This window comes from Carcharodon carcharias, chromosome 15 (assembly GCF_017639515.1).
Source record: "Carcharodon carcharias isolate sCarCar2 chromosome 15, sCarCar2.pri, whole genome shotgun sequence".
NCBI classification, from domain to species: domain Eukaryota; kingdom Metazoa; phylum Chordata; class Chondrichthyes; order Lamniformes; family Lamnidae; genus Carcharodon; species Carcharodon carcharias.
The window spans coordinates 82,609,636-82,635,974 of NC_054481.1; the positions used below are offsets into that span (position 1 = coordinate 82,609,636).

Consider the following 26,339-nt stretch of genomic DNA (forward strand, 5'->3'; position numbering starts at 1 on the left):
CATCTAAATACTTCTTAAATGTGAGGGTTCCTGCCTCTTTCATCCACTCAGGCAGTGTGTTCCAGATTCCAACCACCCTCTGGGTGAAAAAAAAAATCCTCAAATCGTCTCTAAACCTCCTGCCCCAGTCTCTAATGAACCCGTGCCTTCTGTTTTACTCAGATAATTTAACTTGAGCCTTAAAATTACTCTGATCATGGTAGATTGTCATCTTGAATTGGCCACCCATTATAGAAACATGTATCATATCAAAGGAATAGGAAGTTACTGTCAGGAATGCCTCTTCAGCTGGACCACCATACTCATTGGATGTTAGGTCCAGTCAGCTCAGTCCAAAAATGGCAATGAAGGCACCAATTTCCATATTTAAATCGACCAACTGTCTGACTCCAGCAAGGCCCCTGAATATTGCCCCGGTTACAGCGATGGTGACAACAGGATGGTAGGTCATGGTCCACTATTTTAGGAGTGCTATTGGTCTCTTTCCACTCAACCATGGAAATTCAGCTCTAACTCCTCCAGCCTCTCTTGGCAAACTCTGGAAAAGACATACGCCTGGAAGATTATTCTCTTCAGGGAAAAGCATTAAATACAGTGTACTAATACATAAAATACATATACAAATCAAAATACAATACTCAAATACGCACCTTAATGAGCTCCATACTGCACTCAAATTCATCTTTAAAATAGAGCATTAAACAAACTCCCTTTGCTCAATGTGCTAGTTAAATCTCTACTACTGTCTATCACAAGCCCAGCTTCACTGGTTAATATACACATTGGGATTCCTCCAGTTCCACATTGACCTTATCGGCAACCTCAAAAAAAGAGCTGGAGTCACTGCTCACCATGCAAACTTGATAATGAAATAAGCCACAGAGCCACCCTGCAAGACAATGGCTGTCCCAATCAGATCATTGCTCACTGCCTATTGTGCAAATTTAAGAACTGGCCTAAAGCTGCCATTCTCAGTCCAGAAAAGTGTGCAATCTACCTCAGATTTGGAAATGTAAAGTGTCTCAAACATTTGAGCAACTGGTGAAACCAACCATTTGACACTGTTGCTATGCAGTAATAACAGTGGTATTCTCCATTAACAGGATGCTGCCATCAAGCCAAAAGGATGTTCTGCCTACCACACGAATGAGCAAGGGGGTATATGAATTCTTAGTGCTGGCGTGATGCCATGTATGAAGGCCGTAAGTCCCAATGACTGGTGGATTGTGTCAAATAACACATCCCTTCGGCTGTTCGTAACAGGCAAAGTACTGACTATACTCAACCAGCCCTGCTTGCAAAACTCAGAACATGTCAAATGTTAGATGTGATTCTGCGATTGGGCAACATTAAACAATGCCAATTGTGCTAAGAATTACACTGCCAACCAATTCAAAGTTATCAGTTGTGCTCACAGTGTGGCTCACTTACATATGCTAGAAGTTATGTATCTTCTCACACAGGGCCCTGTCCTTTGCAAACATAAAGAACATATCCACGCATTGGGCTTTATTCAATCAAAAAAAAAGCTTGGGAGACAGCCACTCCCTGGTTTATTCCCCAAAGTGATGCCTTGACCAAACTTGCCTGGTTTAAATTTAAACAAAAACTTGGCAGTTAAATGTTCCCTGGTGAATTCTCCATGGTAATGCCGCTAACAAGGGAATATACAAATTAGGAGCAGGAGTAGGCCACTCAGCCCCTCAAGCCTGCTCTGCCATTCAATAAGATCATGGCTGATCTGATTGTAACCTCCCACCTACCCCTGATAAGCAGTGGGTGAAAGTTTGTCAGGAATCTATCTACCTCTGCCTTAAAAACATTCAAAGGCTGCAATCAGTGTCCACTTACCAACTAATCAGCACCCTCTTCTTGTGCAGTATAAATTGCTGTTCCTTTTGAGATTTGGTATTCTTGCAAATCTGTCCTGATGACTGTAAGATGAAAAGCTATGACGACGTTTCTTTTTTCAGCAATACAAAATGCGTTTATTCAATAGTGCTTTTAGTCTGCTTGTTACAGTAAACATCTTAAAACAAAATCTTGTCATATCATCCATTCAGCTATTAACCAGAAGTTCAAATTTCTTTTTTAAAAATTATTTGTCTCGATCTTACTTAAAATGTTGTGTCCAGTTCTCATGGTGGGTGATATCGAAGACTTGCAAAAGCGTGTGGAGGTTGTGGGGTAGGGGGGAGGGGGAACACCACATTAATTTCCAGTATAAAGTATCTTAGTCATCAAAAGACTGGAAGTGGTGGTGCTCTATATATTTTATACAAGTGTAGGCTTGGGGTGGTCTGGTTGAGGCCTCTAAGATGATGAGGATTAGAAGGTGTGTTCCTTCAGTTGACAAGTCTATTCCAAATAAATAGTTTCAAATTGGCCAATGTTTGTAATTTGAAGTCGTGGAAGGTCAGATCTAGGCTAGATACCAAGTTAGAACAGCAAACCTCTGGAACAGGCTGTCAGCTTGTGTGGTGGCCGCTAATTCACTGAATTCCTTCAAGCGAGAGCTGGGCCTGTTTCTGGCTAGTTGGGAGATGCCCTCTGGCACAGAATCATTTGGATCAAAGTCATCACCTGGACTGATCTGAGAGGCCGGTTGGAGAGGTATTTTCCAATGTTTCACCCCAGACAACCTTGCGTTTTCCTTCTTCCAGAACAGCACATGGGGTGATGTGTAAGTTGTGACGCATCCAGAGATTCCTTTCCTGCCTGTCACTGTTCCTACGTTCATCTGGAAGTTTCTCAGAACATTTCAATCAATCATTGCCTCAGCCTAAATACAGAATATGACATGCAGTCTGGAGTGAAAATGCATTGTATATAATTACCACCAGTACACAACTAGAAAGGGAAAACCCCAGGAAAGCCCATGGCTCCTATTGTAGGCAGCAGGTAGCAAGAGACATTAGTTACATATAGAACATGAGGTAGCACTTGGAGAATCTGAGTTAAGTCAAATTCTGGAAATACAATATTGCAGCCATGAAGCCTTGAAATCAGTGTCAAGAAACAGAGCAGTTACTAACAGCAATGACAAGTATACCAGCCCAGGAAAAAAGAGAGGAGCTGGTCTCTGGGACTTGATGTATGTCTAGTCAAGCTGTATGTAGAATCAGTGCTAGAGGGCTCCAGTGCACTAATGAGAAGCACCAACACTTAATGCATAGATGCTATGGGATGGCACTAGTAACTTTTCGTTTTCCCCTCACTGCAGGGGTTTAGAATGCAATCACGTAGAACAATAAAACACAAGGCTGAGCTTCAGATTAGTATTCTGATGCTGGGAATCAGTAACTCTCTTACATAACAGGGAACTCACAATGTTTACTGTGTCCGTGAATTGTACAAAGTAATTGTCATATCTTATTATACCCAACACTTATAACAGTACAATTATTCAAAATCAGTGAACTAAAATTCTTTCAAAATATGGGCTACTTGCAAATCCCCTGTATCAAAGTATCAGCATTAATTACTATGGACTCTAGAATAAACAGACTAATATACCTGCACATAGACAGCTGATCAAAAATTCACAGCACTTCAGCAACAATACAACAATCATCAGTTTTCAAGACAACAATTGGAAGGCAACAAACTCTTATCTTGTTGCCTATTTTTTTTGGAACCATTGTGTGAGATTCAAAACTGCATCTTCGTCCCTTCTAGCAAGTAAATGGTAACTGAGATAAAAGTTACCAAATTTAGAGGTCAAATAAACCAGCAGTTTGAACCAATATTGGATTGTTGCAAAGCTCTGTCATTGGTGACTCATACACTTCAAAATCCTGTCATCATCACTGAGCCTGCAAGTGCCAAAGTTCAGGTGAATGTGTTCAGCACGATCCCACTGAAAATGTGGAATTAAAAGCCAGGGTTGTGTGCAGCAGCAAGCAACAATTATTGAAAATTGTGCTGAGGAAAAGTCAGAAAAATATTTCTGAAATGTCAAACTCCAGAATAAATAATAGAAATATTATTCTGTCTCTGGACTGGGCTGATCTGGTCAGGATTATTACATTAACTCATATTAGCATCTTATTATTTAGATTTTATTTCTAAGTTAAATCCTCAGGAGGTAAATCTGCAAACATCTGAAAATAGTAAGTAGTGAAGAGGAATCAGAGCCAAAGTCCTTCTGATCATTCTATGTGACTAATATGCCATCTCAGTGATGGGTGGATCTGTGAACAGATGATGCTCTTACCTTGGCACACAGTGCCATTCTCCACAGGTTCATAGCCAGCTTTACACATGCAGCGCCCAATGGGGACCATCCACTCTCCGTCTCCATTACAGTACAGTTTGATGGGAACATCCACCTCCTCGGCATTGGGAATGCAGCTCCCCCGGGCCACGACCAGGGACGTGCTCTCAGCTCCAGACAGTGTCTTCTGGAAAATTGCCCCATTCTTGATCACCCGTGGACACATTCGGTAGAAGACCCTAACAGCAATCAGAGACATGCAGCCCCCATAATCCTGAAACGCCAGGTAAAAGCCATTCTTCGACACCGGCCCAAAACTACGGACTTCCGTGTTTATTTTCATCACCCTCCCTCCCAGATCCACCTGGGAGAAGCTTTCATCTGCTGCAATTGTGTCAACTTTCATCCAGGGATTCTCCATCCAGTATGGAGTTATCTTTGTTGCGGAATCTGTATTAGATTCATAATAGTAGAGATTAAAGGTCTCTTTACAAGAGCCTGGGACATTGGGAATACTGCTACAGTCCCGCACAGAAAACTTCATCTCCACATGGATACGCTGAGCTCCTTTCCGCTTGATATACTTGGTACGCAGCCAGTTGTTCTGACTAGCATCAAACACATTGCAGACCTGGTACGTCCTTATCGTGTTCATAGTCTCATCGTATCCACTGACTTCCTCCCACTGTAACAGAAAGGGTAAGAATCATACAGTGAACAGTTGCATAATGTAATGTGATGATCATTTTAGAACATATTCTGCTAGATAACTCTTGTTTCAAACCCCAAATCAGACTGCAGCCGCACAATTTCCAATAAAAAGTTCTTCAAGCCATTCCTTCTCCTGGGATCATGACTCCTTTACCAAATGATACCAGTTACAAAGTGATGAGATATTCCTACTGTTAACTGAATTCAGGTGGAGGCCATTAACAGAGGGTTTGCCTGTTCTTCCATATATAGGAGCCGCCTGAAACTGTGGTTATTGGGTTGGAGGTGCACAAGGAATCTCTCTGTAAACAAAAGCTTGTTAGTGTATAAATCCTTGGTCCTGTTCTCTTTCCTTCACCTGATAATCTGATTTGTCACATCCACCATCAACAAGCGAATGATGAATATAGCAAAATGGCCAGCCATGATAAGCTGACTCAGCAAAGTTTATGGAATTTGCAATCGCAGATTATAGATATTTCATTGGTTGAATTCTAATGAAAAGGGCAGTTAGAATAATATTTTGTTCTGAAACTGTTCCTGAGCCTGGGTGGCTGATTCTGTCATTCCTGTTTCTGTTTCAAGAATACTCTTGAAAATTATGAACATTTTAAGAGATGGATCAGGAAGGTGAGGGGTGCAGCATAGTCTCTCTCACACACTGATTTAACTCAAAATACATAAAATAATCCCGTCAACAAATATTGTATTATTTATTGTTGAATATGCCCCATTAAGAAGGATCTACAAATGCAAATAAGTGTTTAAATTCAGATATTTACATTACTTAGAAGAATGCTTTGCAAACTTTTTAAAAGTGAAGGAAACTGTGCTGATCTCTTCCTTCCCCGAAATACACATACAGACAGATGGATGGAGACACACACACATACACATACAAACAGAGAGACACAGAAACAGACAGAGACACACACACACGCACATGCACACAGACAGACACAAATACATAAACAGACCAGACATACATGCACAGACATAGAGACACATGCACACAGACACAGAGACATGGATACACATGCTCACAAACACAAAGATACACACAAAATACAGAGACAGACACACAGACACAGAGGCATAAATACACATGCTCGCAGACACACAGACACACACAGACACATAAACACAGGGGCACATACACATACACAGAGGCATAGATACACATGCTCACAGACACAGAGAGATAGACACACACAGACGCAGGGACACATGTACACAGACACAGAGATATAGATACACATGCTCACAGACACACTGGCGCACACACACACACACACACACACAAACACAGAGACGTGCATACAGACACAGAGGCATAGATACATGTTGACAGATACACAGAGATATACACAGGGAGACACAGAGACACACGCACACAGAGACACACACATAGACACATGCATAGAAAAACACAGAGACACATGCACACAGGCATGCTGAGACAAATACACAGAGAGACACAGAGACACACACACAGAGAAACACATGTACACAGACACACAGAGACACATGCAAATAGAGACAGAGATACACATGCTCATAGAAACATAGAGACACAAAGAGAGATACACAGAGAGACACACACAGAGCGACACAGAGACACATGCTCACAGAAACAGACACACACACACACACACATAAAGACATATACATACAGACTCACAGAGACACACACAGGCACAGACACAGAGTCATAGATACACATGCTCACAGACACACACACACACACACACACACACACACACAGACACATGTATACAGACACGCAGAGAAACAGGGCTGAATTTTCATGTTGAGGACAGGAAGTGGTTGTCAGAATATTTCATACTCCTCCCAGCCCACCATCTCCCTAAAAGGGAAGCAGAATGTAGTCACAATTTTCAAGGGGGTAACCACTAATTGGTTTGGAGAAGGTTTTGGTAACCAACTAGCAGTGACAGGGGTGGAAACGTAGAAGGGCCAAATGAAGTGTGGGCCCTATTGAAACTCCTGACAGCAGCCATGGTCCATTCCTCCATCACCCCCTACTCCTCAACCCCTCCTATGGCACCACCCCATGCCCATGCAAAAAATGCAACACCTGCCCCTTCACTTCCTCTCTCCTCACCGTCCAAGGGCCCAAATACTCCTTTCAAGTGAAGCAACATTTCACTTGCATTTCCCCCAACTTAGTCTACTGCATTCGTTGCTCCCAATATGGTCTCTTCTACATTGGAGAGACCAAACGTAAACTGGGCAACCGCTTTGGAAGAACACCTGCGGTCTGTCCACATGACCCAAACCTCCCTGTCGCTTGCCATTTTAACACTCCACCCTGCTCTCTTGCCCACATGTCTGTCCTTGGCTTGCTGCATTGTTCCAGTGAAGCCTAACGCAAACTGAAGGAACAACACCTCATCTTCCGACTAGGCACTTTACAGCCTTCCGGACTGAATATTGAATTCAACAACTTTAGGTCTTGAGCTCCCTCCTCCATCCCCACCCCCTTTCTGTTTCCCCCTTCCTTTTGTTTTTTTCCAATAGATTTTTCTTTTCCCACCTATTTCCATTATTTTAAATATTTTTAAATCTTTTATGCTCCCCCGCCCCCACTAGAGCTATACCTTGAGTGCCCTACCATCCATTCTTAATTAGCACATTCGTTTAGATAATATCACCAACTTTTAACACCTATGTGTTCTTTTGTTCTGTTGTTTGTGACATTTTTTGATGATCTGCTTCTATTACTGCTTGTTTGTCCCTACAATCACATCAACCCCCTCCACTTCTCTCTCTCTCTCTCTCTCTCCACACAACCACCCCCCCCACCCCCCCAAACACACACCTTAAACCAGCTTATATTTCACCTCTTTCTTGGACTCACTCAAGTTCTGTCGAAGGGTCATGAGGACTCGAAACGTCAACTCTTTTCTTCTCCGCCGATGCTGCCAGACCTGCTGAGTTTTTCCAGGTAATTCTGTTTTTGTTTTGTATTTCCAGCATCCACAGTTTTTTTGGTTTTACCTAACTATTTAATCCTATTTTCCAGCACCAGGCCCATAGCCTTGTATGCCATGGCATCGCAAGTGGACATCCAAAATACTTCTTAAATGTTATGAGCGTTCCTGCCTCTACCACCTTTTCTGGCAGTGAGTTCCAGATTCCCACCACCCTCTGGGTGAAAAAATTCTTCCTCACATCCTCTCTAAGCCTGCCCCTTACCTTAAATCTATGCCCCCTGGTTATTGATCCCTCCACCAAGGGAAAAGGTTCCTTCCTGTCTACGCTATCAATACCCCTCATAATTTTATACACCTCAATCATGTCCCCCCTCAATCTCCTCTGCTCCAGGGAAAATAACCCCAGTCTATCCAATCTCTCCTCATAACTAAAACTCTCCAGCCCAGGCAACATCCCAGTAAATCTCCTCTGCACTCTCTCTCTCATCCTTCCTATAATGCGGATTCCAGAACTGCATGCAATATTCTAGCTGTGGCCTAACCAGCATTTTATACAGTTCCAGTGTAACCTCCCTGCTCTTATATTCTATGCCTCGGCTAATAAAGGCAAGTATCCCCTATGCCTTCTTAACCACCTTATCTACCTGTCCCGCTACCTTAAGGGGCCAGTGGACGTGCACACCAAGGTCCCTCTGATCCTCGGTACTTCTCAGGGTCCTACCATTCATCGTGTATTCCCGTGCCCTGTTTGTCCTGCCCAAGTGCCATCACCTCACACTTATCCGGATTAAATTCCATTTACAACTGATCAGCCCATCTGAACAGCCCGTCTATATCCTCTTGTAATCTAAGACTATCCCCCTCACTATTTACCACCCAACCAATTTTTGTGTCATCCGCAAACTTACTGATCAACCCTCCTATACATGCAACTCTAAATCGTTTATATATACCATAAACAGCAAGGGACCCCACACCAATCCCTGTGGAACCCCACTGGACACAGGCATCCACTCACATAAACACCCCTCGACCTTCACCCTCTGCTTCCTGCCACTCAGCCAATTCTGGATCCAATTTGCCAAATTGCCTTGGATCCCATGGGCTCTTACCTTCCTTATCAGTCTCCCATGCAGGACCTTATCAAAAGTCTTGCTGAAGTCCAAGTAAACTACGTCAAAAGCATTGCCCTCCTCTACACACCTGGTCATCTCTTCGAAAAATTCAGTCAAATTGGTCAGACATGACCTCCCCTTAACAAAACCATGCTGACTCTCCTTGATTAATCCTTGCCTCTCCAAGTGTAGATTAATTCTGTCCCTCAGAATTGCTTCCAATAGTTTTTCCACCACTAAGGTTAGACTGACTGGGCCTGTAGTTCCCTGGTTTATCCCTTCCTCCCTTCTTGAATAATGGTACCACATTGGCTGTCCTCCAGTCCTCTGGCACCTCTGCTGGGGCCAGAGAGTTATTGAAAATTATTGCCAGCGCCCCTGCCATCTCCCTCCTTGCCTCACTTAACAGCCTGGGATACATTTTATCTACTTTTGAACACTTAGAACCTCCTTCCTTTCTATGCTAATTTATTTAATTATATCACAGTCCTTCTGCCTGATTTCCATACCCACATCGTCCCTCTCACTTGTGAACACCGACACAAAGCATTCATTTAGAACCCTACCTACGTCTTCCGACTCCACACACGAATTACCACTATGATCCTTAATGGGCCCTACTCTTTCCCTAGTTATCCTTTTTAAGTTCCCCCCTACACATTCTATATTCCTCTAGTGCTTCCACTGTTTTGAGCCCTCAGTATCTGCCGTAAGCCTCCCTTCTTCTCTTTATCTAATCCTGTATATCCCTTGACATCCAGGATTCCCTGGATTTGTTGGTCCCACCCTTTGTCTTTACTGGAATATGTTGGCCCTGTACTCTCCCTATTTCCTTCTTGAATGAGTCCCACTGCTACTTACTTATAAGCAGCTGCTCCCAGTCCACTCTGGCCAAATCATATCTGATCTTATTAAAGTTGTCCTTACACCAATTTAGAACTCTAATTTCTGGCCCATCATTGTCCTTTTCCATAACAACCTTGAATCTAACGGAGTTATGATCACTATCTGCAAAATGTTCCCCCACTGATACCTCTACCAATTGCCTGACTTCATTCCCTAAAATTAAGTCCAGGACGGCCCCCTCTCTTGTAGGACCTTCTATGTACTGGCTTAAAAAGCTCTCCTGGGTGCATTTTAAGGATTCCACTCCCTCTAAACCTATCAAAATATGACTAACCCAGTTAATGTTGGGGAAGTTCAAATCCCCCACTATTACTATCCTATTAGTTTTACACTTCTCTGAAATTTGCCTACATATCTGCTATTCTATTTCTCTCTGACTGTTGTCAACCATGGCAACCACTTCACAGTCTTGACAGAAGAGGACTTGGTCCAAGGGCAAGGAGGTTCCAAGACGATTTGAGACCAGGCACTGCTGAGGGACATGAGCACGATCTGTGCACAGTCATCACGTATGTGGTCACTGTGATGATCTTTAACTCCGAAGCAGCACACCACGTCCTCTCACCCTTCAAGTAAGGAAAATCTGTAAGTCCTTTAAAAGATTTGTTGAATCTGTAATTGCCTTTAAGAATGCATGAAAGGGACTTTTAAGAGTTTGCTATAAATTGTAAAAGGATCAATTGTAATTTTCTTGAATAAGAAATACTGGTCCATGTGACATGGTGACCCTTGACCTGGGAGAGTACTATCAATAAGAAATTTAATATACAAAATGACATGTGGGCAGGCACAGGGAAGATAGGCAAAGGAGTTCCTCAAAAGAGAGCTGCAGCAGAGGGGAAAACATTTACAAGGCACATTTACAAGGAACTGTATGTCTGTAATACAGTTAAACAGGACAGAGAGACAAAGACAGGGATTGGGAATTGGACAATTTTATAGCTGCTGAGTTTCGCCAGAACCAATCAGACTGTTTAACAGGGTTTAATAAAAGGATTGGGACAAAGGAGTCTCTGAGGAATCTGTGCCATCAAATCTGCCAGCTAAGGAGGTTCTGCAGGAACGTGTTGTTTGGGTAATGACTATTTCCAGGGACTTCAGATGGAGTGCAGCTGCCAGTGAACATGATTTGAGGGCCAAATTGATTGAGAAAGTGAGAGATCCTATGTACCAGAGGCCGAGTTAGAGAATTTTGAATCTATACATGATGTCTTGGGGGAAGTGATGTGGTTGTTTAAGACATATATTTGTTGTCTCAACTATTCAAAATTAATTTACCTTTTTGTTTAAAGTATCATTGGCCTATTAATTTATGTTTAATTGACGCTGGTTATATTTTCTGTTAAATTGAAAGTTACGAAAAGTAGAATCATCTGGGGATAAAGCAATAAATCTGATTATTTCGGTTTACAGTTCCCCCATAGGGATCCCAATAGTCATAGGGACACAGGTTACTTAGGTCCCTCCAACTTCATCTATCTCTGCATCTCTTTCTCCCTCATCCGCCAGCAGATTCCCTGCCCCCATGTCCTCTCACCCTCCCAGTTTCTTGCTGAGTAACTTTCTACTCATATTCAGCTGATCATTCCCCAGCCTTCATCCTTCTCCCAGACTTTTTTTCCCTCCTACAGGACTCCCTGCTCCTGGCTCCAGCCATCCCAGAGTCTTTCCCACTCCTAGCCTTTTGCTCTAGTAGAGAAGCCCTGGCTGCATTCCTCTTGGCTCTCCAGCCCCTCTCACCGTCCTCCATCCTGCTCTCCCCCAATCTGCCCGCTCCTACTCCTAGCCACTCCCCCGTGTTGAGGGAGCACCATTCGGAATCACTCTTCCCCCTCCAGGGCCAAAGGCTCGCTGCTGTCCCCTTGAGACTGAGGGTATGTTGCCAGGCCCCAAGGCATGACACCCACACTCGCTCTCTCTCCAACACCACTCCCCTCCTTGTCTCTCAACCCACAGCCCACACCCCAATAAAACTCCCTAGCCATCAAATTAACCCCCTCAATAAAGCCCCCACCTCAGCACCAAACTGTATTACCTATAATCAACACTTTTCGCATTTGTTCTTCAATCCTTCCCCCAAGCTCCTCAGCTTCTCCCCACCCCGAACCCATACAAGGCTGCCAGACTTCCCCACCAATCCTGCCCCTCCTCCCGCCACAGAAAACCAGGCCTGGATCCACCATCAGCCACCAACTGCTGAACCCAATCCTTATAGAACAGAGAGAGCATGCCACAACCCAGCTCCCTGCGCACAAATCCCCAATCAACATCCCATCAGAGCCATCTGTCGAATGGCAGGCTTTGAGCTACCATGGTGAGAATGGCCCTTCCTAAACAGGTTTAGGACAGGCCAGAGCCCCTGTGCAGCCAACCTCCACCACTGGGGCTCTTATGTACAAACCCCTTATGTACTTGTGGAGAGGCACAACAATGCTGCACATTACCAAGGCGTGCCTCCTCTACAAGCTAAGTAGCAGAATCACATTAAACTGAGCATGGGAGACAGTGATGTAGTGGTAATGTCACTGAAGTAGTAATCTAGAAGCCCAGGCTAATGCCCTGGGGACATGAGTTCAAATCACATTCTGGCAACTGGTGGAACTTGAATTCAATTAATAAATCTGGAATATAAAGCTAGTCTCAGTCATGGTGACCATGAAACTATCACTGATTGTTGTAAGAACCCATCTGGTTCACTAATGTCCTTTAGGGAAGGAAATCTGCCACCCTTACCTGGTCTGGCCTACATGTGACTCCAGTCCTACACAATGTGGTTCACTCTTAACTGCCCACTGAAATGGCCTAGCAAGCCACTCATTTCAAGGGACATTAGGGATGAGCAACAGATACTGGTCTTGGCAGCGACACCCTCACACACATCAGGTGCCCACATCCCATGAAAGAATAAAGAAATGAGGAGACCGCCGCTTGGCTTCAGGGAATTCCATTCACTAAATTAAAAAAACAACTCCCCATCATCACCCACATGTTGCCTGTGGCCCCAGGTTGCTGTACTCCAGTCCCTGGCCCTCATGGTTACCCAGCCCATGCTCGATCTTCCCTAAGATAAAAGCAAAAAAACTGCGGATGCTAGAAATCCAAAACAAAAGTAAAAATACCTGAAAAAACTCAGCCGGTCTGGCAGCATCTGCGGAGAGGAACACAGTTAATGTTTCAAGTCCGTATGACTCTTCAACAGAACTAAATAAAATAGAAGAGAGGTGAAATATAAGCTGGTTTAAGGTGGGGGTGGGACAAGTAGAGCTGGATAGAGGGCCAGTGATAGGTGGAGATAGCCAAAAGATGCCACAGACAAACGGACAAAGAGGTGTTGAAGGTGGTGTTATTATCTAAGGAATGCGCTATTTAAAAGTAGAAAGCAGGACAAGCAAGGTACAGATAGCCCGAGTGGGAGTGGGATGGGATGAAGGAATCAAAATAAGCTAAAAGGTAGAGATAAAACAATGGATGGAAATACATTTAAAAATAATGGAAATAGGTGGGAAAAGAAAAATGTATATAAATTATTGGGAAAAAAGGTGGGGGGGATCGGAAAGGGGGTGGGGATGGAGGAGAGAGTTCATGACTTAAAATTGTTGAACTCAATATTCAGTCCTGAAGGCTGTAAGATGCCTAGTCAGAAGATGAGGTGCTGTTCCTCCAGTTTGCGTTGAGCTTCACTGGAACAATGCAGCAAGCCAAGGACAGACATGTGGGCATGAGAGCAGGGTGGAGTGTTGAAATGGCAAGCGACAGGGAGGTCTGGGTAATGCTTGCGGACAGACCAAAGGTGCTATCTTCCCTGCTACACTATCTTGATACATAAATATAAATGTACTGTCAAAGTAATTAAAAAGTTTTCAAACAACATTTAGGAACCATTTACAACCTGTAGGAGTGAGACTCCACAGCTTCACTCTTCTCTTTCTGGGCTCCCAAGGATGAGTGTCATGTCAGGGTGATAAATAATATCATTAACAGTGCCCTTATGACACAAATTGCCTGGTCTAAAAGGCTGTAATGAGGTTCGTTCACATTAACAGTGCAAATCCAGCAATTTAATGGCATACCATTAATATAATCACAATGGGGCTGTGATTTTTTTGGGTTTGTCATGGTTAATGGTGGTGCAGAGTAAATTGTCCAGCAGTTTCTGGAAAATCAGAACCTACTGTGTATCTCTACTTGGCCACAAATTGCTGGATCTTTACAAACTAATAACATTGTGAACTCATCATCATTTTCCCAGCAATTTTTTACCATTATCTACAATTCCCCATTGTCAGTTCCTGATCTGGCCTCTACTATTGAGAAGAATCACTCAGTGTAGCCCAGGCCTTTCACTTGCTTCACACTATTAGATCAGCTGAGTGTAAAAGATAAATCCAGCAGGTTTACAGCACCAAACCAGCTTGTCTGAAATTCTCTGTACTTAAATGAGCAGTAATTGGACATTGCCCAGCTTCCAGCACACTCCCCACTCCCCTAATTTTCACATGGGGCTTCTGCACGTGAACCCAGACCCTCACATTTGCCAGCTGTGCCCAGCCCATCAAACGGATGTAGGCAACAGCAGAGGGAAATCTGGGGCAGGGAACAGGCCATTGGTGCAGTTTGTCCAGTGTAGAGGACCTCACCAGGAGCCTTTCAACTGGATACCCAGCCCAGAGAGATCTCAGGGAAAATCACAAAACACTTTAGAATGAACTTAGAACAGTAACACAATACTGGATTTAAAAACCCAGCCCTGAACTGCCAGAACTGCGAGATAGTGGCCATCACAGAAAGTGTAATGTATTTCCCCTTGTGATCCCATCCAGTCTCACATACAACACAACACGGTGAAAGCAAATTCAGGGCAAAGTACGGAGTAAATCTTTACAAAGTCCCCAATTGCTTGTGATGTGTTGTGTGGGTAGTCGATCCTATTAAATGCCAATGTAACTATAGAAAATTTTTGTCTATCCTAATATATTCCAGAGAACAGAACTCTCTATATTTGATTAATTATCCAGCACAAATTCTTACAGAAGCAATGGTCAGAAATGGTAATGAGACTTATTTTTGTAGCTGCACTTTTATGAAAAGGTCACTTCAGTCACATCACCTAATAATCTCCTTCCCAACAATCCGCAGACTTCACAATAAATGTCACCATTGGTGACATCAGATGATGCCTCATTAGCAGGATTTAATGGCTTCTTTTATCTGAGTTCAAAGCATTTGACATTTCAAGTCAATAGAGATGTGCAGAGTATTGTGAACAAAATACTTACAGACATCAAGGATAATGTTCCACAATCTGTGAGTTATTAATAAAGCATTTAAAATAAGGAAAACAAAAACAGAATTACCTGGAAAAACTCAGCAGGTCTGGCAGCATCGGTGGAGAAGAAAAGAGTTGACGTTTCGAGTCCTCATGACCCTTCGACAGAACTTGAGTTCGAGTCCAAGAAAGAGTTGAAATATAAGCTGGTTTAAGGTGTGTTGGGGGGGGGGGGGGGGGGGGGGGGGGTGGCGGTGTGGGGGGGGGGGGGATAGAGAGAGAGAGAGAGAAGTGGAGGGGGTTGGTGTGGTTGTAGGGACAAACAAGCAGTGATAGAAGCAGATCATCAAAAGATGTCACAAACAACAGAACAAAAGAACACATAGGTGTTAAAGTTGGTGATATTATCTAAACGAATGTGCTAATTAAGAATGGATGGTAGGGCACTCAAGGTATAGCTCTAGTGGGGGTGGGGAGAGCATAAAAGATTTAAAAATATTTAAAAATAATGGAAATAGGTGGGAAAAGAAAAATCTATATAATTTATTGGAAAAAAACAAAAGGAAGGGGGAAACAGAAAGGGGGTGGGGATGGAGGAGGGAGCTCAAGACCTAAAGTTGTTGAATTCAATATTCAGTCCGGAAGGCTGTAAAGTGCCTAGTCGGAAGATGAGGTGTTGTTCCTTCAGTTTGCATTGGGCTTCACTGGAACAATGCAGCAAGCCAAGGACAGACATGTGGGCAAGAGAGCAAGGTGGAGTGTTAAAATGGCAAGCGACAGGGAGGTTTGGGTCATTCTTGTGGACCGCAGGTGTTCTGCAAAGTGGTCGCCCAGTTTACGTTTGGTCTCTCCAATGTAGAGGAGACCACATTGGGAGCAACGAATACAGTAGACTAAGTTGGGGGAAATGCAAGTGAAATGTTGCTTCACTTGAAAGGAGTGTTTGGGCCCTTGGATGGTGAGGAGAGAGGAAGTGAAGGGGCAAGTGTTGCATCTTTTGCGTGGGCATGGGGTGGTGCCATAGGAGGGGTTTGAGGAGTAGGGGGTGATGGAGGAGTGGACCAGGGTGTCCCGGAGGGAGCGATCCCTACGGAATGCCGATAGCGGGGGGAGAAGGGAAGATGTGTTTGGTGGTGGCATCATGCTGGAGTTGGCGGAAATGGCGGAGGATGATCCTTTGAATGTGGAGGCTGGTGGGGTGAAAAGGGAGGACAAGGGGGACCCAATCATGTTTCTGGGAGGGAGGAGAAGGCGTGAGGGCAGATGCGCGGGAGATGGGCCGGACACGGCTGAGGGCCCTGTCAACGACCGTGGGTGGAAAACCTCGGTTAAGGAAGAAGGAGGACATGTCAGAGGAACTGTTCTTGAAGGTAGCATCATCGGAACAGATGCGACGGAGGCGAAGGAACTGAGAGAATGGGATGGAGTCCTTACAGGAAGCAGGGTGTGAGGAGCTGTAGTCGAGGTAGCTGTAGCTGTGGGAGTCGGTGGGTTTGTAATGGATATTGGTGGACAGTCTATCACCAGAGATTGAGACAGAGGTCAAGGAAGGGAAGGGAAGTGTCAGAGATGGACCACGTGAAAATGATGGAGGGGTGGAGATTGGAAGCAAAATTAATAAATTTTTCCAAGTCCCGACGAGAGCATGAAGCAGCACCGAAGTAATCACCGATGTACCGGAGAAAGGAGTTGTGGAAGGGGGCCGGAGTAGGACTGGAACAAGGAATGTTCCACATACCCCATAAAGAGACAGGCATAGCTGGGGCCCATGCGGCTACCCGTAGCCACACCTTTTATTTGGAGGAAGTGAGAGGAGTTGAAGGAGAAATTGTTCTGTGTGAGAACAAGTTCAGCCAGACGGAGGAGAGTAGTGGTGGATGGGGATTGTTCGGGCCTCTGTTCGAGGAAGAAACTAAGGGCCCTCAGACCATCCTGGTGGGGGATGGAGGTGTAGAGGGACTGGACGTCCATGGTGAAGAGGAAGCGGTTGGGGCCAGGGAACTGGAAATTGTTGATGTAACGTAAGGTGTCAGAGGAATCACGAATGTAGGTGGGAAGGGACTGGACAAGGGGAGAGAGAAGGGAGTCAAGATAACGAGAAATGAGTTCTGTGGGGCAGGAGCAAGCTGAGATGATTGGTCTACCGAGGCAGTTCTGTTTGTGGATTTTGGGTAGGAGATAGAAGCGAGCCGTCCGAGGTTGGGAGACTATCAGGTTAGAAGCTGTGGGAGGAAGATCCCCAGAGGAGATGAGGTCAGTGACAGTCCTGGAAACAATGGCTTGATGTTCAGTGGTGGGGTCATGGTCCAGGGAGAGGTAGGAGGAAGTGTCTGCGAGTTGACGCTCAGCCTCCGCGAGGTAGATGTCAGTGCACCAGACAACAGCAACACCCTTGTCAGCGGGTTTGATGACAATGTCAGGGATGGATCTGAGAGAATGGAGTGCAGTAAGTTCAGAGAGAGACAGGTTAGAATGGGTGAGAGGAGCAGAGAAATTGAGACGACTAATGTCGCGCCGACAGTTCTCAATGAAAAGATCAAGAGAAGGTAAGAATCCAGAAGGAGGGGTCCAGGTGGAAGGAGAAAATTGGAGGTGGGTGAAAGGATCCGTTGAATGGGGAGAGGACTCCTGCCCAAATAAGTGAGCCCGGAGACGAAGACGGCGGAAGAAGAGTTCAGCATCATGGCGAGCCCGAAATTCATTGAGGTGAGGGCGTAAGGGTATGAAACTAAGTCCTTTGCTGAGCACTGAACGTTCAGCATCGGAGAGGAGAAGGTCAGGGGGTATAGTGAATACACGGCTGGTGCTGGGATTGGAAGATGGGGTGGGGACGGAGGGACAGGCAGGGGTGGAGGGTCCTAGATGGGTGTTGGTGTCGATGAGTTGTTGGAGCTTGTGTTCCTTAGCACTTGAGAGAAAGAGAAAAAGTTTCTTGTTGAGGTGTCGGATGAGCCGAAGAATAAAATGAAACTGGGGGCACACGCAGCTTTGAAAAAAGGTACGGTGGTGCTGCTGGAGGGAGAGGTCGAGTGTGTTCATATGGCGGCGCATGGCACTGAGTGTGGATTTCAGAATGTGACGGGAACAGCAGTCCGAGAAACGTTTTATGTCCCGGAGATACCTGTAATCCTGGGTGGGTTCGAAACATGAGGGGTGGAATTTCAGTTGAAATCCACGTGGGGTAAGTTGGAGACGGAGACAGTCACTGAGAAAGGAGATATGGCTGTGAAAGCGGGTTTTAGTAAACACCTTGTCAAACACCAGGAGGGAAATGGAAAGCAATGAAGGTGAGCAAGGCAAAAGAGAGGTACGGAAATCTTGTCACAGAGAAGAACAGAACTTCTTCAAGGAGGTAGGCATTTCTTGAAGAGCAGTGGCAGTCAATTAAACAACAAAAAAACTGCGGATGCTGGAAATCCAAAACAAAAACAGAATTACCTGGAAAAACTCAGCAGGTCTGCCAGACCTGCTGAGTTTTTCCAGGTAATTCTGTTTTTGTTTTGGATTTAAAATCAGGAGTTGCCCATTTAAGATGGAGATGGGGAGGAATTCCTTCTCTCAGAGGGTGGTGAATCTTTGGAATTCTCAACCCCCGAGAGTAGCAGAGGCTGGGTCACTGAATAATTTCAGGGCTGAGACAGACCGATTCTTGAAGTTTAGGGGAGTCAAGGGTTATGGGGAACAGGCAGGAAAGTGGAATTGAGGCCAAAATTTGATCAGCCATGATCTTATTGAATGTTGGAGCAGGCTGACCAAATCCATGCACAATTGTCACAAGACTTCTTTATACCTGTACTCCATCCCCTGGCAATAAAGACCAACCTGCCATTTGCCTTCCTAATTTTTTGCTGTACCTGCAAGCTAACTTTCTCTGTCCCTTGGACAAGTATACCCAAGTCCCTCTAAGCATCAACATTTATAAGTTCCACACCTTTAAAAAAATTCTGCTTTTCCATTCTTATAAGCAAATTGAATAAGCTCACATTTACCTACATTATATACCATCTGCCACCTTGTTATCCACTCACTTAGCCTCTTTGTGTTCCCCTCACAGCTTACATTCCTACCTAGTTTTGTATTGTCAGCAAACTTAGATACGTTACCCTCGATCATTTTGTCTAAATTATTAGTATAGATTGCAAAAGCTGATGCCCAGCATTGATCTTTGCAGCACCCTACTCATCACAGCCTATCTCTTGAAAATGCTCCATTCATCTCTACTCTTTGCTTCTTCTCTGTTAACCAATTCTCTGTCCATGCTAATATATTATCCCCAACTCTATGAGCCCTTATCTTGCGTAATGGTCTTTTGTGTGGCACCTTATCAAGTGCCATTTGGAAATCTAAGTATACTACATCTACAGGTTCCCCTTTATCTACCCTACCAGTTACATCCTCAAAAAAACTCTAATATATTTTTAAAATAAGATTTTCCTTTAATAAAACTATGTTGACTTTGTCTGATCATACTATGGTTTTCTAAATGCACTGTTAAGTCTTAAATAATGGATTCCAGTACTTTCCTAATGACTGATGGCAGGCTAATTGACCCGTAGTTCGCTGTTTTCCCACTCTCTCCTATCTTGAAAAGCTGTGTTAGCTTTGCTAGCTTCCAATCTGCCTGAAACATTCCAGAATCTAGGAAATTTTGGAAAATCATAACTAGCACATCAACTATCTCGACAGCTACCTCTTCTAGAGTTCTAGGATGTAGGCCCTCAGATCCTGGGGATTTGTCAGACTATAGTACCTTAAATTCTCCGATCCTTTTTTGTGTTGATATTGATTAGCTTTGTTTCCTCACTCCTCTTTAATCTCTAAGTTACCATCTATTTCTGGTGTGTAACTTGTGCCTTCTACTGAGAAGACAGACACAAAATATTTGTTCAATGTCTTTGCAATTTCCTCAATCGCCATGATACTTTCTCCTGGTTCGACTTCTAAGGGAAGTTTACTTGGGCCACTCTCTTCCTTTTTCCTTGCTTGCAAAAGCTTATACAATTCATTTTTATATTCCTAGCTAGCTTATTCTCAAACTCTATTTTTCAGAATGTTTTTACCAAATTTTTAATGCGCCTTTGCTGATCTCTCAAGCACTCCTAATCCTGACTTACTGAGGTGGAGCAGTTATACTTATTCAGGCTATTATAATTGCAGTAGAAGTGAGGGACACAACCATTAGCAAAACAAAAATAGAATCTTTCTGGATAAAGGTAAAAGATAATCTTCCCTTCCATGCTTCCACTGGCAATCCCTCGGGGATTTGCTTCCATGCTGGTTTGATAGGTTATGAGATGGCTGATAAATCCAACGCTCAATCTGCAGACTCTGCCACAGGTGTTGCTTGAAGGATTGGATAGATGGGTTGTTTAGAGATTTGTGTACTCCCCCAGTGCCTTGGTTTCACTTCTGCATGCTCCCAACGAAGTCTCTCGATGTGTTCGGTGCCTTCCCAAATGAGCCTTCTCCATTTTGGTCGATCACAAGCCAGGAGCTCCCATGATTCAACAGGGGTGTTTGACCTCTTCAGGGATGCTTTGAGGACATCTCTAAAACATTCCCGATGTTCTCCCGGGAGTCTCCTGCAGGGACCAGGTTCCAAGTAGAGCAGTTGCTTCAGGCGTCTGGTGTCAGTATAATATGTACTGCCCAGCAGAGCTAGTTTTGAGTGATTAGTGTCTCAATGCTGGGCAAGTTGGTCTCATTATGGTGATCTAGCAACCATGAGAAGTCCACTTATCCCACAGGGGAAGTCACTGAAGCGCTTTGCAAGCTCATTTTTGATGATGAAGTCCACCTCGAGGAGATGTTATTCCTCTTCTGTCATCTTGTTCCTTAATTTGGTTTTATCCTATGTATCATGTCTCACTTAGAATGGCAATGTCAATGTCCAGGCGCCTGAGTTCCCAAGCTATGATGGCGGTGCAGCACTCAGGTCTGTCACTGTTGGGTTTGTCCATGAGAATCCCAACGTTCCAGCTCCCAAACTTCATTTTGACAAGTGCAAGATGCTGGTTTGTGATTTTTTAATGTGGGCTGTTCGTTGTGCGTTGACTACCACAAGGTGTTGGCAGACTGAATGGTCCAATGGCAAAGGGAAGATCGGAGTCCGGGCTCTGCTGTGGGACATTAGCACATTCTGTGCTTGATCATAAGGTAACAAAGGATCAATCACACTGATAGGTGTCATCTACAGACCAGCTGATAGTGGAAGGGAGGTGATGAAAGAAAGATACAGACAAATTAGGGAATTGAGCAAAAAACATAAATAATGATAATGGGGTTGTTAACAACCCTGATATTAACTGGGCACATCACAATCATTTAGTTCATCATTCATATTAATATTTTAGAGGTAATTTTTAGTTTGTGGATTACTGAAGTGGTAAGGGTAAGGTCATTAACGTTCTGGACTTAGGAAGTGAACAACACCTCAAAAATGGCAGTTCAAAGTGTACTTATGAGGTCAGAGTCAGGAGGGTGAACGCAGTAAAAATGGCAGGTGGCCTTCATTTAGGTGGGGAACTGCAGACAATGAGTCTGAGCAGAACGGCTCTAACTTAATTAGAAACTTAAATTGCTCATGCAAACCTCGGGATCAAAAGGTTTGATTTTGAGCTATCTATTGGACAAATCAACTAACTTCTGTTGCCATAGAGATGAGCAATTTGGGGTGGAGCCTTGGTTGGAATTCTGGGAAATTGTGGAATTTTTCCAGATGATTTTTCTAAGCATTAATGATCGCTATTGGGATTGTGACATGCGGAAGAGATAGATAAAAGGAATAAGGGAATGGAATTCCTACATTATGTGCAGAACTCCTTCCAAATCCAACATGTAAAAAGCCCAACATGAGAAGATTCACTATTGGATCTAGTAATGGGAATTAACCAGAACAGATAAGAGAAGTAAAAACAGGGGAACATCTAGGCAATAGTGGTCATAATATATGAGGCATTGTCAAAAATGTGTATTTATGATATTACAGATTTTGAGTAACTGGATGAGCACTTGGCACGACATTACATTCAAGGCTATGGGCCAAATGCTGGTAAATGGGATTAGGTGTTTCTCACGTGTTGGTGCAGACTCGATGGGCCGAAGGGCCTCTTCTGCACTGTGTGATTCTGTGATTCTGTGAAAACTGTTTTAAAGGTCTATTTCTGTATTCAAACCTTTATATTGCAGTTAAAAGCCTTTTTTTCAAAATGGAGGTATGGACAGACAATATGGCGCCTTTCTGTCTCATTCCAAGCCTTTTCGGGCACTATTCTCTAGAGAAGGCTACGAAGAGTTATTAAAATGCAACAGTGTCCATTCTATCTTCTAAAAGGTGTGAAAACCTTCAGAGCTCTGAAGAAGAGTCATACAGACTCGAAGACCTGCTGACTTTTTCCAGCGTTCTCTGTTTTTGTTTCAGATTTTCAACATCCACAGTATTTTGCTTTTATCTTAGCAATTAACATATTTCTCTGGAGAAACAATGACTCAGTGAAAATTAACATAGCAGTCATTTTTTGTATTTTTTGAACTGTATAAAGAAGGCTGTAAGAAGTCATCTTGTGTGTCAGTGTAAGAGGCAAAAGAAGCACACAGCTCATAGCTGAAACAGCCAGGAACCCCAAAAAAGAACTCTGCATTACATCAGAGCAGTTTTCTCTCTGCCACAGGGAGTCAAAGAGGAAGATATTAAGGAATCAAATGCTGTTCCTCTGAAAGAGTCCAGGAAATCTTCAACTGTCATAGCCACAGAATAAAGAACAAAGAACAAAGAAAAGTACAGCACAGGAATTGGCCTTTCAGCCTTCCAAGCCTGCGCCAATCATATTGCCGATCAAACGATCAAACTAAAACATTTTGCACTTCCGGGGTCCGTATCCCTCTATTCCCATCCTATTCATGTACTTGTCAAGCTGCATCTTAAACACCACTATCGTACCTGCTTCCACCACCTCCTCTGGCAGCGAATTCCAGACACTCACTATTCTCTGCGTGATAAACTTACCCCGCACATCTCTAAAGTTTGGTCCTCTCACCTTAAATCTATGTCCCCTAGTAATTGACTCTTCAACCCTGGGAAAAAGCTTCTGACTATCTACTCTGTCCATGACACTCATAATTTTGTAAACTTCTATCAAGTCGCCCCTCAATCTCCGTCGCTCTAGTGAGAACAATCCGAGTTTCTCCAACCTCTCTTTATAGCTAATAACCTCCAGACCAGGCAGCATCCTGGTAAACCTACTCTGCACCCTCTCCAATGCCTTCATATCCTTCTGGTAATGTGGCGACCAGAATTGCACGCAATATTCCAAGTGTAGCCTTAGCAAGGTTCTATACTGCTGCAGCATGACATCCCAACATTTTTACTCAATACCCCTGCCAATGAAGGCAAGCATGCCATATGCCTTCCTGACTACCTTATCCACCTGCGTTGCCACTTTCAGTGACCTGTGGACCTGTACACCCAGATCCCTCTGCCCTTCAATACACTTAAGGGTTCTGCCATTTACTGTATAATTCCTACCTGCATTAGACCTTTCAAAATGCATTAGCTCACATTTGTCAGGATTAAACTCCATCTGCCATTTCTCCGCCCAAGTCTCCAACCGATCAATATCCCATTGTATCCTTTGACAATCCTCTTCACTATCTGCAAATCCTCCAACCTTAGTGTCATCTGCAAACTTACTAATTAGCCCAGTTATATTTTCCTCCAAATTATTTATGTATACTACAAACAGCAAAGGTCCCAGCACTGATCCCTGTGGAACACCACTAGTCACAGCTCTTCATTCAGAAAAGCACCGTTCTACTGCTACCCTCTGTATTCTATGACCAAGCCAATTCTGTATCTATCTTGCCAGCTCACCGCTGATCCCATGCGACTTTACCTTCTGTACCAGTCTGCCATGAGGGACCTTGTCAAAGGCCTTACTGAAATCCATGTAGATAACATCCACTGCCCTTCCATCGTCGATCATCTTTGTCACTTCCTCGAAAAACTCGATCAAGTTGGTGAGACACGACTTCCCCTTCACAAAACCATGCTGCCTCTCACTAATACGCCCATTTGCTTCCAAATGGTACTAAATCCTGTCACGAAGAATCTTCTCCAATAATTTCCCTAGCACTGATGTAAGGCTCACCAGCCTGTAATTTCCTAGATTATCCCTGCTACCTTTCTTAAACAATGGAACAACATTGGCCATTCTCCAGTCCTCTGGGACCTAACCCATAGCCAGTGAGGATACAAAGATTTCTCCAAGGCCCCAGCAACTTCCTCCCTTGCCTCCTTCACTACTCTGGGGTAGAACCCATCTGGCCCTGGGGACCTATCCACCTTAATATTCTTCAAGACACCTAACACCTCCTCGTTTTTGATCTCAACATGATCCAGGCTATCTACACAGTCTTCCCTAGACAAATCGACCGCTAAGTCCTTCTCTTTGGTGAATACTGATGTGAAGTACTCATTTAGTATCTCTCCCATTTCTTCTGGCTCCACACACAGATTCCTACCTCTGTCCCTGAGTGGGCCTACCATTTCCCTGGCTACCCTCTTGCTTTTTACATATGCATAAAAGGCCTTGGGATTTTCCTTAATCCTGGTTGCCAATGACTTTTCATGGCCCCTTTTAGCTCTCCTGACTCCTTGCTTAAGTTTCTTCCTAATTTCTTTATATTCTCCACGGGCTTCATTTGTTCCCAGCCTTCTAACCCTTACGAATGCTTCCCTTTGCTTTTTGACTAATCTCACAATATCTATCGTTATCCAAGGTTCCTGAAACTTGCCATACTTATCCTTCATCCTAGCAGGAACATGCCGGTCCGGAATTCTTATCAACTGACGTTTGAAAGCCTCCCACATGTCAATTGTTGATTTGCCCTCAAACATCCGGCTCCAGTCTAAATTCCTCAATTCCTGCCTAATATTGTTTAATTAGCTTTCCCCCAATTAAGTACCTTAACCCAAGGACTCCTGTTATCCGTATCCACTAGTACCTTGAAGCTTACTGAATTATGGTCACTTTTCCCAAAATGCTCCCCTACTGAAACTTTGACCACCTGGCGGGGTTCATTCCCTAATACCAGGTCCAGTATTGCCCCTTCCCTAGTTGGACTATCTACATATTGTCTCAGGAAGCCCACCTTACAAATTCTGCACCATCCAAACCCCTAGCACTAAGTGATTCCCAGTCAATATAGGGAAAGTTAAAATCACCCACCACAACAACCCTATTGCTTTTGCATCTTTCCAAAATCTGCCTACATAACTGTTCCTCAATCTCCCACCGGCAATTGGGAGGCCTATAGTAAACCCCTAACATTGTGACTGCACCCTTCCTATTCCGGAGCTCTACCCATATTGCCTCGCTGCATGGGCCCACCAAGGTGTCGCCTGTTGTACAGCTGTGATATTCTCCTTAACCAGCAGTGCAACTCCCCCACCTCTTCTACATCCCTCTCTATCCTGCCTGAAACATCTAAATCCTGGAACGCTTATCTGCCAATCCTGTCTATCCTTCAACCAAGTCTCTGTAATAGCAATAACGTCATAGTCCCAACTACTAATCCAAGCTCTAAGTTCATCTTCCTTGCCTGTTATACTTCTCGCATTGAAACAAATGCATTTCAGACCCCCAGTCCCACTGTGTTTAGTAATTTCTCCCTGCCTGCTCTTCCTCTTAGTCCTACTGGCCATATTCACTGGTTCCTAGTCATTTATTTCACCTGCTGACCTATTGCTTTGGTTCTCACCCCCCACCATACTAGTTTAAACCCTCCCGAGTGACACTAGCAAACCTCGCAGCCAGGATATTGGTGCCCCTCCAGTTTAGATGCAACCCGTCCTTCTTGTACAGGTCCCACCTGCCCTGAAAGAGATCCCAATGTTCCAGATATCGGAAACCCTCCCTCCTACACCATCTGTTCAGCCATGTGTTCAGCTGCAGTATCTTCCTATTTCTAGCCTCACTGGCACGTGGCACAGGGAGTAATCCTGAGATTACAACCCTCGAGGTCCTTTTTTTTAACTTCCTGCCTAACTCCCTGAACTCCCGCTGCCGGACCTCGTCACTCTTCCTGCCTATGTCGTGAGTACCAATGTGTACAACGACCTCTGGCTGTTCTCCCTCCCCCTTCAGAATGTCACGTACCCGATCAGAGAC

The 26,339-nt window shown here is 44.1% G+C and overlaps 1 protein-coding gene across 1 annotated transcript in view; it reads right to left on the minus strand.

Moving 5' to 3' along the window:
* The window catches only part of LOC121288418 (ephrin type-B receptor 2-like), an 848,586-nt gene that overhangs the window by 628,499 nt on the left and 193,748 nt on the right, over positions 1–26,339 (minus strand). Inside the window, exon 2 of the mRNA XM_041206952.1 lies at positions 4,217–4,901. Within this exon, the coding sequence (XP_041062886.1) occupies positions 4,217–4,901 (685 nt within the window). The remainder of the gene's footprint in view (positions 1–4,216; positions 4,902–26,339) is intronic.